This window comes from Montipora foliosa, chromosome 4 (genome assembly GCF_036669935.1).
Source record: "Montipora foliosa isolate CH-2021 chromosome 4, ASM3666993v2, whole genome shotgun sequence".
In the NCBI taxonomy this organism is placed as follows: domain Eukaryota; kingdom Metazoa; phylum Cnidaria; class Anthozoa; order Scleractinia; family Acroporidae; genus Montipora; species Montipora foliosa.
This window is the reverse complement of record NC_090872.1, coordinates 42,182,824-42,197,823: the sequence shown is the minus strand read 5'-3', so window position 1 is coordinate 42,197,823 and position 15,000 is coordinate 42,182,824. Positions and strand designations below refer to the sequence as shown.

Sequence of the window (15,000 nt, the reverse complement as noted above, 5' to 3'; positions counted from 1 at the left end):
CTGTATTTATACATTCCTGTACGTGGACACACTCTCAGAAACGGACGCCGACTCTTTAAATTGCAAGTCAAACAAAACTATGACCTTTCACAGAGCAACAGAACAGTGGGGTTTGTTTTGTCAAATCTCCATTTGTCTCCGGGAAAGCAAGCTGTCCATTCTTTTGACAAGAGTCTAACATGTATTTTTAGTGTCACATTAAGGGAATAATTCTTGTAAGCGGACAGCTCTACTAACGGACACGTTCTCCAATTCGCGATAGTGTCCGCTTACGAGAGTGTTGACTGTAGTTTAACAACAATGGATAAAGCATGGCAATATCATTTTTAAAGAGTTGAAAGATGTTTAACAACGTTTCAAATTATCAGAGATCATTATGAAGCCAGGATAAACAATGTTTTTGTGTTAAAATTGATTGAAACACAAGGGAAAACATTGCTATTGATGGTAACATGGCAAGATGAAAAATAGGAATATATCAGTTAAATGAAAAGCGTTCATTAATACCGTGAGGATTAAGGGTGCTGATTTGGAAGATGAAACTTTGTTCCAGATTCCTGCGGCTTTCTGTCGTGCCTAGATGTAGGGAAAGGCTGCAGATAGCCATGTGCTTTATGAAGTGGTTAGCGAGATTAAAATGACGAGCATCCTTGTCATTCTTCTCAACATCGCAAAGATGTTCGCAGAATCGGTCACCTAGTCATCTACCTGCCTTGCCAATGTATAATTTCTTGCATAACGTACAGGTTATGCAATAAATGACATTTGCAGAGGTACATATGTGACACGATCAGTGATCTTAACAGATCGCTTAGGTCCCGATATCTTGCTAATGCTAACAATGAAAAGACAAGTTTTGTATCGTGAGTGCACACATTTGAAAGTGCCGGATTGCTTGTTAGTTTTGGGCGCACTTCTAACTAAAAAGTTGCCTACGTTTTTGTCGTGTTTGAATGAAATAAGTGGAGGTTGCGAAAATATTCTACCAGTCTCGAAATCATTTTGGAGTAATTTTAAATGATTAACAATGATACTTTTGACTGCATGATTATGAGGATGGAAAGTGAGGGTGAATGGAATTCTGTCATTCTTATCTTTTTGTGACGTTTGTAGTGATGACTGCCCATCAAATTGTTGGGCGCGATGATGGCCTGCTTTGACCACAGAGACAGGATAGCCATGTTTTTCGAAGAACTGGCACATCTCCTCTAATTTGATGGAAAAATCGGAGTCAAAAATTCATCTTCCAAAATGGCACCCTTAATCCTCACAGTATTAACAAACGCTTTTCATTTAACTACTATATTCCTATTTGTCATGTTGCCATGTTACCACCAATAGCGTAGCTCCTACTCTACTATAAAAACTACACGTAACCCATAATTCCTCGATTCACTCTGACGAAGGGCTAACACTCGAAACGTCAGCTTTTAGAATCTCTGTACGGTGGCCAATTTACATTATCAACTCTGTTGATAAAACCAAATTTTTGTATACTGCTTCCCCACCAATGCAGCACCACAGTTTCTTTAGAAAGTAACCCCTTCATTCAATTTTTTGAACAGTTACGTCTTTTCCAGATTCTCATGCTTCACTTTATCCAAACTATAAATTTAATACCTTCAATTCTTATTCATGTAAAAAAGCGTTCTCTGGTTAAGAAATTTAAAAACGTAACCTTTCGGCTTCCAGACTAAAGCCTTTGAAAACTAAGATGTAAATGTGCAAGATGGAAATATATACAAAATGGAAGTGTGAAAAAATTGTAAAAACAGTAAGGGGAAAAATGCGCTAATCTAGAAGAATAGAGTACTGTTTTGGCAAAGGCTTGGAGTTATTGTCAGTGCTGTGCCACGATTCCAAAGTTTTTTGAAGTCGAAAGTTTCCTTTGTCAATTAGTCTAGCATTGTTACGCCAAGTATGAGCTGCAATATTAGAGCCAGTTTTTGCATATCTTTACATTTCAAATGTGTTCCTTTTTCCTCGTTGAAAAACACATTCCAGTCTCACCAATGTAGCTCCAGGAACAATCCCCGCAGGGAATTTTACACAACACATTGGTTTGAAGCTCAATAGGAGGCCTAAACTTAGGGGAAGGGAATTCTTGTTGCAACAACGTTAATTCTGTTCTTTCGAAGAAGACATGCGAGGGGTTCTGTGATACCACGAAAATAGGGAAGTCGGGCCATTGCAGTGGATTTATTTTCAATCAGATTGAAAAAGATGCCCACCAATTCGTCCGGTGAAGGAATAAGTTCTGGAGAAGGTTTTTTCTTTTTTAATACGTTAGAGATGACGGCAGGTGGATAGCCGTTGGCAAGAAGGGCATATAGTGACGTAATTAACTTCCATTGTATTCGGTTGCACCAGCATATTGCAGCTCATGCTTGGTGTAACAATCACTCTATTGACTTCAACAATGCTAGAGTAATTGACAAAGGAAACTTTCGAATTCGAAAAACTTTAATAATAATAACAATAACTCCAAGCCTTTGCCAAAACAATACACTATTCTTTTAGATAATTTAGCGCATTTTTTCCCTTTTACCGTTTTTACAATTTTTTCACACTTCCATTTTGTATACTGTATATTTCTATCTCAAGTATTTACATCTTAGTTTTTAAGGGCTTTAGCCTGGAAGCTGAGAGCTTACGTTTTTAAATTTCTTAACCAGAGAACATGAATATGTTTTCAAACCCTGGTTACTCTTTTTAACCTTCAATTCTGTAAATAAAACTATTTGTCATTTTAAACTTCTCTGCATTTACTGTACAATTCGTAATGATGACATGGACTCATTAAAACGTCATCTATATATTTTTATCATTATTTTACAGTATTTTTCTCAAAAAGTCCAAACACAATAGCATACCACAAACGTACACTCACAATTCAAATAACTTCATTTCAAAGACAGGAGGTTTGCACCTCTCACAGAAATAGCAAAAAAATAAAAGAAAAGGACGACAGCCAAGACAATCACAAATTGTGAAAAACCATTTTAACAGACAAAAGGTTTCCCCTGTTAGTCTTATTCACCTTGAAATCTCTGATCTGATCCTGAACGGTCTTTGCAACCATTAGTGCTGCCATTTCAGCCTCTGGTTCTTCTTTAGCTTTTGAGTCCTTCACTCTACTATGACCCTTTTTATCTTTATCTGCTTCTTTCTTCATCGCCTGGAAAACCTTTGCAATCTTGTACATTTCTCTCCCATACTCTTCAACCTAAATATTTCAAAAGGAAAGGGCTCACTATGCATTAACTGACACCCAGATAAGTTTGATAAGTAACTTCATTCACTATAGCCCAAGCTTTTAAGTAAACTTCAACTTAGTTAACGACTTAAGGAGGAAGGTGGAGTGATTGATGGCATACAATACAATACATACAATACATACTTAATTGACCGCTCCCCATAGAGGCTTTTCAGGGCCAATGAAACACAATGAAACAACAGAACAGAACAACAACAACAATTGTTAAGAATCCCAACTGGCTGGAGGCAAACCAGTTGGCTATTTACAAGTGCAGCTGGGAAGTTGAACCAGGGACTACCGGGATCAAATTCAACGAGTGGTCAGAGCGGGTCTTGAACCCGGGATCTCCCGATCTCAAGGCAAGCGCTCTAACCACTGGGCCACACTGCCTCCTGGCATGGCACGGTGTTGTACTTTGCATGTGCTTGCTACGGTTTTTTGGCCAGGTGCTGAGCCTGTAAGTGGCTTGAGTGCTGGAGGGGGTTACCTGCACAACAGCACTATACTTACAGTACCGCTCGAAACTATTTGTGCATTTGCTGCAGTTCTGACTAGGTGAAACCGCAGGTTCAATCCCCAGTTTGACTGAGGTAAAACCTCGTCTACGGTAACCGAAAGCCGTAGATTTTTTCCGGTTGATTTATGCCGCGGTTAAGAGAGGACACAGTATGCTTTTATTTGGAGCAGATGCTATCACAGAAATCTGCATATTTTTGCAGATCAATCGCAGCGATAATTAGTATGCGTAGTTGCCGTATTTACAATCTGCAAAGTTTGGCACATTCGATTATAATAAAGTCGCTTTCATAAAGCGTTGATCGTTTTTCTTTTTCCAGCAAATGACAAGATTTCTAAAAGTTGTTCGAAATCTGTTTAATACAGATGTTATAAAGATCAACAGAAATTCTATCAAGAAATTTACACGTGTTTGGGAAAACAAGTCTTAACGGTGACGCTGCTCGCCTAGCGGCCGGCCTTGAAAGATACGCGAAAGTGATTTCGATCTTATCGACCGAAAGATGGAAGAAAACGATTAACTTTACAAGTAATTGTCAGCCGTTTGAGCAACGTGGCTCTCCATTTGTTACAAACTTGTTAAGCAGTTTGAATCGAACAACGTATTTCATGAGCTATCGCTCTCGCTTGTGTGACGGAAGCATGCAGCTTAGTTTATTTACGTTTTAACTCACCAAATTGGCAGAGGCTTCATTGAACTTGTCTATAGTGTGATCGTTAAAGCATTAATTTAAGTTAATCTTAACAATTCAGAGGAATGAATTTCAAGCTCAACTGCTGAATTACCTGCCACTTAATATTTTGAATCAGAAATGATCGTAATTAAAACTTGACAAGGAGTGGTCAGGAGTTGCTCAAGAAACTTAGGGAATACAGTTACGGTTCTTGGCTGGTGTAATCTTTAAGTCATTACATGTTGTAGTAAGGTTTAGTTCAAAGTTAGAGCTTTTCAACAACTATCCCGTAAACATTTCTATTTGGACTGGACGCAAAATTTGAAGCGCTTTTTATTCTAAATATACATATTTCCTGTCGGACTGCACTGGCGGCGACTTAAGTTACGTATAATCCACACAGTTTTTTAAAAGAAATGTCCTTTTACCCCTTTGGAAGAACTGTTCATCATGATAGCGAAAAACTTACAAGTTATTAAACATAACGATGTAAGAATTAGGCATCATGAAAGGTTATCAACATTCTCTGTTCTCAGCTGTCACAGCAAAATGAGATGAATATATTAAACAGTGCGTTGTGTTGCATCGGTGCTGTGAAAAACAGTTTGGATATTCATTCTTTACCTTGGGGAGCTAGGTGTGATAATATTAAACAATGCTTTGCAAAGTACCATTGTTTTCTTGCGGCACATTACCGCAATTAAGTCGGCCGCGGCATTCGGTTGCTTTCGTCTTTGCCTCGGTTGTGGTTTTCATCCAACCTAGGTGATTTCGCGGTAAACACTATCGGCAAAGACGAGGTATTACCACATGCAAATGCACTAATAGTTTCGAGCGGTACTGTAGGTTATTCTACTGTACAGAGCATAATTTTCAGGTTTTTTAGCCATTCCCTTCCCCCTCTCCCAGTAGTCATTAATTTTTTCCTTTTTTTTTTACTCAGCAAGTTTTGACGGGAGGCAAGCTGGGTTTGACAGGCAGGTTCTATGCTTAGTTGCATTTTTTCAAACTGATCAAAAACCTAAAATTCAACTATTACAAGGAGGCAGTGTGGCCCAGTGGTTAGGGCGCTTGCCTTGAGATCTGGAGATCCCGGGTTCAAGACCTGCTCTGACCACTCGTTGAATTTGTTCCAGGTAGTCCCTGGTTCAACTTCCCAGCTGCACTTGTAAATAATAATTACAAATTACAAAATTCAAAATAATTAAATAATTAAATTACAAAATACAAAATAATTATTATTGCACTGGTTTGCCTCTGGCCAGTAGGGATTCTTAACAGTTGTTGTTGTTATTCTGTTCATTGGCCCTAAAAAGCCCCTGTGGGGAGAGGTCAATTAAGTATGTATCATATTGTGTACCTCTGCCTCTGTTGATTCAGCATTTAATTCAAGAAAGGCTCCATCCATCCATTTTTTTTCTGCTCTCTGCCATTTGACAACAGTTGTGAAGAGCTTTTGGTATGGCTCAATAGCTTTAGTGACAGCTTCCACTTCCGGATAGGTTGTTTGCTCCCACTTAAACAAATCCTCTTCCTAATTATTACAAAGGAGAGCAGAGTGTGATGTCATAATTACTGTTACGTATTTCTCACTAATATTTATTTTAATCAGTAACTTGTTAACTAATTTTTGTGATATGCAAGTTCAAGTACAGCTTCTAGAACCTGTTGAATTACTATAAAAACAGTGTCCCTCATTCAAGTAATTCTACCATTCAATTCATTATTAGTCAGCCTTTATCCTTGCTCATAAACAAATCACTCGAAAACGGCGTACATGTATATCCTTCCAAACTTGAGCTTGCTAAAGTAATCCCAATATATCAAAGTGATGAAGAATCAGATGTATCTAATTATAGACCAATATCATCCCTTTCTGTTTTTAACCGCATTTTTGAAAAACTTATGTATTACAGTGCATATTGAACATGTTTTAAACTGAAATTCTACAATAAACAATTCAAAAAAAAATCAGGGATAATAGGCATCCATAATACTCAAATTCTGCACCCCAATGGACTGCTTCTTTACATGCAGTTAATTTATTTGTCAAATTTATTAATAATTCATAAGAGTTATGACCAATCAACAACCCCAATACAAATCAACTGTCTGAAAGCACAGGGAGGGATTGAATAGGTAGCAGGGAAAGGCTGGGGTTGATGAATTACTAATCAATATTGTATTAACTTCTAATACAGACTCCTACTCAGCTAATAAGAATTCATAAACTTTTGGTACAGATCTTTACTGATTAAAATGCAAAACACAATGGAGATATTTTCATCATGAATTTAATTTGATTTACCCGTCCACTTTACTCTTGAGTTAAGTATTAGTAATTTTACTTAGAGCTTCTTAGAAGGTGGGCGAAATTTAGAATGACCTTTTCTGATGTTAATTATTCTCAAAATATTCTTTGGAATAATAAGGATATAAGAATATTTAGTAAACCAGTTTTTTATAAAATGTTCTTTGATAAGGACATAACATCGTCTGACAATTCAAAATTAAAGTTTGGCAAATCTTCAAGTAGGTATAAGAGCTGTTCATCCACCAGCAAACCATTCAGATTATTCCTCTCTTCTATTGGTAATCGATTGGAAACATATCACTAAGTCTTTGTGCAATGAATATGCGTTCTTCCACCATAAATTTACTATTGGATGACTTTAACTCCATCACCCTGTGTCGAACAACCCACTCTGTCTCAGTTGATGTTCTCATACCCTTATGTATGGCACTTTTGATCTCCATTAGCCATTTTGCTGATGTGCTCCCTGTGCTTTTTTGCCCCCATAACTCTTTCCAAAAACCTGTGGCTTCTTCGACGTCATCAAAAAACTGTTTTTCCTGTTGCACATTTTCTTTGTTCTTGTAAACTGGTCTTCTGTTGTTTTCATTATGCTTTGCTAATTCACTCAACGTGCAATAGGCCCTAGAGGGATCAGTTCTAAACTGATTCTTTAATAATCTTGATTTCATAGTGCACACTTACTCTTCTCCATAAAACTTATTAGTCCTGATACAGACATGTCTTTACATTGCGATGTTATGAACACTCTATTTCTTCTTCCCCGTGTTGTTAACTTCCGGTTAGCTTTGATGTGCTCAACTTCTTCCTTTGTGATTGAAATTTGCTTTAATTCTTAATTCCTTGACTTTCTTTTCATAATCAGTTTTAATTCATTCCAGTTTACTAATGTTCTTTCTGTTTCCCACTTGGACGCTTTCTCCAGCGTTTAGATAATAAAAAGGCAAACAGCATACAGAACACAACTAGCAGTTTATAAGAACTCAAATGGCTTATTGTTAGTTGACATGCTTTCTCACGTCGTCAATGACGTTATGCAATGATTGGTGTTCTCAATATCACAATTGGTTGGTCTTTCTTTTGTTCTCGTATAATGACCCACGTACTAAAATCACCTTGAGTTTGATTTATAGACAATAGCGCTTTGTTCATTGATTCAATCTAGTCCTTTGACTGTGCACATCCCATAATTTATGCGAATCTTCAACGCTTGTTGGTAACTCTTCGCACTCATTACCTGCCTTTAAATCTGAGTTTCCTGATTCCATTCGTTGTTCTTGTTGCTGTTCTTCAATGTTTTCAACTCTCAAGTTATTAAAAATCAATTCAGTTACATTCCCCAGTGCCTTTTCTAGCCTTCAGATGCCTGATCTCGTAGGTTTTGTGATGTAAGTTGTAAATTAGCATGTTCACTGTCATCCCACAGTTCTTTCATGATGATACACAAAGGCATGTAACCCTTTCTCCTTCCATTCTCGTCTTGGTACTTGGTCTGATTTTGAGATAGTTAAAGCATTCTTTTTACACTCCAAAAGGATATTGTTCTAGACATTTCCTCTGTCCATTTGATCCTATCTTTTCTCATCCTAACCATATTTCTTAATCAAATAGATAGCCAAATCAAACAAGTAATTCACAATACTAAAAATCGATGAAATGCTTGCTATGAGGCACTAGCTTGCCTTCTTCATCCAGCAACAAAAGCAGGTTAATATGTTAGTTAACTTTTGAACTGCATTTAGTGCTCGGCTTGCTTTCAGTACTAACACTAAAACTAGCGGGCACCAAAATATACATGTAGCATCCAACCTACTTATTACTATGGGCAGTAAATATGTATGAATGCTCTAATAAGCGGTTAAGGCTCCATAGGGCGCATAAGGTGTAGCCTATAGGCCGCAAATTTAACATACTGACGACTTTTACTATATCTGCTAAAACCTAACAAATTATTATTATTATTATTATTATTTTAAGTTGTTTGATGAGTCACATCTTATAACTTTGCGGGGTACATGTATCACCCTAGGCTAAGTTAATGTTATAAGTGTCAGCTTTCTTATAGCCTTTTCTTGCGTGTGACGTTGAACTCTAACAATATGTCAAGTTCTTTTTCCATTGTCCTTTCTTACAATAAAATTCTTCGCTAGCTATTGACAGTTGACTCTGAAATGGCTTTTTTTCCTTTTCAATTCGCTCGCTGAGGTTGTGCTTAATGCTTGTTTTCTTTTAAAGCTCATTTGGTTCAAGAAAAAATTATAATTTGCCAAACTGGTGAATTGCAAAGTAAATTTCACTGGAAAAACCGATGTCACACTCATCGCTTCATGATTCATGCCATATTGGTTTTTAACGTAGAATTTACCGTGGAATTCACTACTTAGGCAATGAATTTTCCTATAGAAGAAAGCAAAGAAAATGATTTAATTATTAAAGCAGCAACCGGAAACATTTTCACAAACCATACAGGCAGTAAGAATAAATGACCAGGGAGCTGCGCTTTTAGGCTTGGCTAAATCTATTTAGTATCACCAAACTAGTGGACTAATGCAAATCCTGCATTTTGATTGGCTACGCTACCAGAGGACTATTATTAATAGTCCTCGAGTAGCGAAAAGCGTGACGCTTCCTTTCTTTTCATTCGCAAATAAATATTTCTTGAACTTGCATTTGCTAACTTTGTTATTGCCTTTTCTGTCTGACTAGTTGGGTGATACTAAAACAGTTAGACCCTTCGCCCTCAAGGGCCACGGGTCAATAGCCCATAATCGGCTTTGCCTCATGGGCTATTGACCCGTAGCCCTTGCGGGCTATGGGTCTAATTGTTAAATATTATTTCTTATAAGCAGCAGTTGGTAATAGTTGCTGTCTTATACTTGTATTAACACTAAGCAATATATCTGGAATGTTCTTCCATGTTTGCAGAAGTGCAAGACTGTCCGCTGCGATGTCAACATCATCGTACTGTAGAGTAGTTAGTGCACCTAGCCACTTTTGGTCTTTGTATTCTGTTTTTTAGCGGTTGTTTTATTATTGGTGTTAGGAATTGTCCTATCAGTTTGGAGCTTGCTTTATCTACTTCGGTTGTCTTTCCTTGGCCCGTCAATGTGGTTTTTGTCTCATCATAAGTGAATGAACTTTCAGGGCTGTTTACCACATACTGATAGAAACTACCAACCTCCATGTTCACACAATCTTCGACACTAATTAAGCCTCTGCCCCCTGTGATCTCTTGACATATAGCCTGTCTACATCTGTTTGAGGATGAAGTGTCGTTAACAGCTTCCTTGATTTTCTGTCCAATGCTCTTAATTCATCCTTACTCCATTTGATAATACCTGTCCCATATCGTACCAATGAAACTGCTTTTGAATTAATTGCGCTCACAATATTTCCACCATTCACCTTTGATTTAAGAATCTTTCTGATCCTCTTCAAATACTCTTTCGACATTGACTGTTTCATTTCATTATGCTTCACATCATCTGCCTCCAGTACTCCTAGATATTTGTACCCATCACCTTCCTCAAGCCCTCTGATGACTTGGACATGCGGTAAAACAATACCTTCACATGTGCATGCTTTTCCCCATTTCATAATTAGCACAGCACATTTGCTAATTCCGAATTCCATTCCAATGCCTTTGCTGAGAATACGGAAAGTATTTACCAGGGTGTCTACTTGCTTCTCATTCTTTCCATATAATTTAGATCATCCATAAATAGGAGATTAATTAGGCCCTCCCTATTTCCCAAATCATAAGCAACCTTCATTTGCCCCAATACCATGGACAAATGAATAAGGGACACAACGAATAACAGTGGGGATAAGCTATCCCCCTGGAAAATTTCCCTTCTTCTATTAACAATACCCAAGGTCTGTCCTCCTGTCATTAACTCCACTCTCCTTTTTTCCAATAACGCGATCATATTCGTCGCTGCTCCAAATCATGTCATAGGCCCTTTTGTACTCAACCCACGCCTTCCCAAGCCCAGTCTGTCTTCTCTTGCAATTTCTAATAACCATCTTATCAATTAATAGTTGGTCCTTTGTGCCTATGGACTTCCTTCTGCAACCCTTCTGTTCCTCAGGTAGTAGACTTTTCCCCCTCCAAATGGTTGTACAGCTCGTCTCCCATTATGCCAGTACAAAGTTTCCACATTAAAGGCAAACATGTTATTGGTCTAAAGTTGGAAGTTCTAAAGTTTCTTTGTGTTTAAGAATCAATGTCGTTCTGCCTGTTGTAAACCATTAAGGAATTTGGCTTGTAGTCAAGCAGTCTTTCAATTGCAAGGCTATTATTTCTGTGCATGGTGTAAAACTCTTCAACCAAAATCCTTGTGAAGCATCTGGGCCAGGGGCTTTCCAATTCGCTATCTTTCTCAGCTGTTTTATCACTTCTGCTGGTGAAATCACTATGTCATTGTGCCTTGCACCCCCGACAGTCTGTCCTCCAATTCCTTAAGCCAATCAACACCACTGTTTTAATCCACTGGGTTATCCCAGATGTTGCCCCAGAATGCTTTATTTTCATCAGCATCCAGTGTTATAGTGTTGTCAGTTTCCATGTTTTCAATCTTTTGAAAAAGACGTTTCTGGTTCGACTGATACATCCTGTTTTGCTTATAATGTACAGTCCTGTCTTGATATCTCCTGATCTTCCGACTCTTTACCAATACCATCTGCTTAAGCTCCTCTGATACAACTGGAAGTCCCTTCTTATTCAAAGAGTATCTCCGTTCTAGCCTCTTGCTGTGCTATTAAGTTCACCAGATTTCAACCTTTCTAGCTTACTTATGTCTTTCCTAAGTTGCATAACCTGACCCTCTACTCTCTTCTTCCATCAAGGTACTGACCCTCTGCTCCTCTGCTTTGGTTTAACACCACGTCTTTTGGCAACCACCCGTCCTGCAGCAAGCAACAGCTCATTGGTATGGGTAATATCTTTGGTGTCTTTAATGGCGAGAGCTTTGTTTACCTTATCCACTTTCTCTGTCAACCGTTTTCTTTCAATATTTCTCGAGTTCCGTGGGGATTCTTCCCCATTCTTAAAACTTGCTAGTATCTCTTCCGTGCTGTTAACTACCACGTGGGAAAATGACTGTTCAGAGTGGGCAAGTCATCCTTCTCCACTACTGGGCTTGTTTGAACCCCAGAATCCCCCCGAAAGCGATGTTCATTTACCATCATGTCTGGATTCTCCACATTCTCGCATTGTTATTATCATTATGATTATGATTATGATGATTATGATTATTATGATTATTATGATTATTATTATCATTATTATTATCATTATCATTATCCTTGTTATCATAAGGATTGTCATCATTATTCTTTTATATAGTGCTATCCCAAAGGTTATAGCTATCAACATGAGAAAATTAAGACTAAGCAAGAACATTGATAAAAAATATAATTTAAGCTAAAACAGCTAACAGCTAAGGAAATGCCTCAGTGAATTTCAGTGAGTGATTAACCCATTGACTCCCAGGGGTTCCCCATTGACTGGTTCAGGCCAGTTTGGGTGTCAAAGGGTTAGTGACATGAGGTAGAAAAGAGAACACCAATATTCTTAACAGTTGAAAAACATTCAACTAGTTCATTTGAGACAACAAGAGCCTCAATATTATATTAACTAACATCAATGCCTGTTTCTCGTAGTTCACTTTCAATTTATTTAGAACCATCCAGTGATCAATATCACGAATGCAGGCTATACAGTAAATTACTGATACTTTGAGCAAAGATTAAGTAACAGACCTCATTAATGAAACCAATGGATTCCACACAATCACCAAGTTTCTTTTGAACTGTTTGCACTTCCCTTACATACTGCATCATCAAATCCATATCACCATACTCTTTAAACTCTTCAACTCGCCTGAGACAAAAAGATTAACACAACATAATACCCCAGCGACTGTAAACATACAACATCAACTGGAACTGAAAAGATAGACATTAGTGTTTGCAATAGAATGATTATTTTCCATGAAACACATTTTTAAGTTTACTGTTGCCTTGCAGTATTTTCATTACCATTTCATGGAATGGTCTGGAAATTTACAGAGGGATTTGCTGGCACTTCTTGCATGGAGTGCCCAGTCTCTAAAATCTTAAGAGAAAATGTTTCAATTTTGCCACCAACCTGAGTTAGCCACTTTGTGTAATGAAGAATGGGCAGATTACTAGTTAAGAAACGGTCCAGATAAGAACGATAGCAACAACGGCAACGAACGTGTTGGAATTTAATTGGTATGAAAAAAGGTGATAACTTTTCTTTTGTCTGTACTTACTTCTGATTGGCTTAAACAGCAAACGGTTAACAAAACTTCATAAAGCAGTATTATACGTGTACTCATCCTTACTTTCCAACCATCTTCCATCTTTCATCTGGTCTCAGTTTAAATGAATTCCACAGAAATCGTGTTTGGGGAACATGTAAAATTGTAAACGTTTCTTGGCTTTTGTTTTCAACTCTTGTGATTGGTCAAAATCTTTTAACATAAAAAAACACCCTTTCAAAGTGGGCTGTAAATGAATTTTAGTGCGTTAACTGCCTTCCTGTAGGTTTATGCATTCTCTGTGTAAAAATGATAACATTCCTATGTGGGGAAAGCCCGGTTGCCGCATAACAAAGTAAATTGCTATCCACCTTACACGGATCATTACTTAAATATTTTATCCTTTATACTTTATATTTTATTTCCTCATAGACTCAATAGTATGTATTTTTTAAAGTGCACCTAACCCCAAAATAATTTTTTCGCTAAATTGAATCTTTGCAACTGCTCGAAACTCATTGCGGCCATTTTTTCATTTTTCTAACAAATCCTGGCATTTTATAGGCTTTGAAAGTTGCGAAAATTCAAGCATCTTTTGTTCACGACCGAGTCAGAAGGGGAGTGGGTCTATTCCTGATTTGACGTCACAAACTGATTTACATTGCATTAACTCTTTGTAAACATGCATGCAAAGTAGTTTGTGACGTCAAATCAGGAATAGACCCACTCCCCTTCTGACTCAGTCGTGAACAAAAGATGCTTGGATTTTCGCAACTTTCAAAGCCTATAAAATGCCAGGATTTGTTAGAAAAATGAAAAAATGGCCGCAATGCGTTTCGAACAGTTGCAAAGATTAATTTTAGCAAAAAAAAATATTTTGGGGTTAGGTGCACTTTAAATAACATTGTAACAATTTCATTAGCTTATACAACAAGAGTCACTGTAGTTATAATTATTTATCTTCTTTTGTCTTTAATAAATTCAATATGAATACCGTATTTACCCGTGTATAAGTCGACCTTTTATGGCCTCAAAAGAAGCTCCAAAAATCGCCCTCGACTTATACACGGGTCAAAGATTTTGAGCCAAGTTCCAGCTAAATAATTTATTCAAAATTAACATAATAATGTTGTCTTGGGCATAACGAACGCAATGGACAAAAGCCGACGTACATTGTAGAAGACTTCAAAATGAATGACAAAAGACTTCAAAACGAATGTAAGCAATTCCAGTTGAAATAAAAAAGGATTTGTCCAACTCTAAATGTTGAAGATACTCACAAGCACAAATCTGAAATAGACACTGGAAATTTTCATTTTCCAAAGGCGGAAAGCTCTATAAGGCATTTCTGTTTCTTCGAATAAAACACGATCGTTCAACGGCTTAGTAACCTGGCGCAATACCTCGTGTTTGCGTGCAAGCATCGTCACTCGTGTTTGCGTGAAAATGCTGGTTGGTAATGATTGTTTTTTATTCTTTATACAAACCTGGCAGATTTAAATGCTTTTGCAAACTTCGTATTGTTTGGTTTATGAGTTTTGTTTTGTTTGTCATTTGAGAAATTGTAAGTCAAGGACCAATTAAACCTTGCACATTTTCGCATCGTTCACAAGTTATTTTCAAAGATTGACTCCTGCTTCTGTGATGTTGCATTGTGCTTATCCTCTAAAGCCCTTTATCCTTGAACAACGAAACAGGTGAGTTTGAAGTTTACATGTTCGATTTTCAGAGAACTTTTTCGAAACTCAAGGACAAAACGCCCGCATATACAATGTGTACAACAGCTGTTGAACAACAAAACTATTAAACGCTTGAGGCCCTGATTTTTTTGTGCATCCACATTTCCAGAAATCGAAGAATACAAGATTAGTGTCCCATGAACATTTGACAAAGAAATTAAGAAATTGCGTTTTTTGCCATCAAAAATGGGGGGTCGACTTATACATGGGA

General features: G+C 37.4%; 1 protein-coding gene across 2 annotated transcripts in view; it reads right to left on the bottom strand.

The window, feature by feature from the left end:
• Positions 1-15,000, bottom strand: part of LOC138000821 (dynein axonemal heavy chain 12-like) — a 249,655-nt gene that overhangs the window by 148,330 nt on the left and 86,325 nt on the right. For both annotated transcript variants that reach the window (XM_068847482.1, XM_068847481.1), the window contains 3 exons: positions 12,527-12,647; positions 5,810-5,983; positions 3,041-3,226 (listed from right to left, as the gene is read on the bottom strand). In XM_068847482.1, coding sequence (XP_068703583.1) covers positions 3,041-3,226; positions 5,810-5,983; positions 12,527-12,647 — 481 coding nt within the window. The remainder of the gene's footprint in view (positions 1-3,040; positions 3,227-5,809; positions 5,984-12,526; positions 12,648-15,000) is intronic.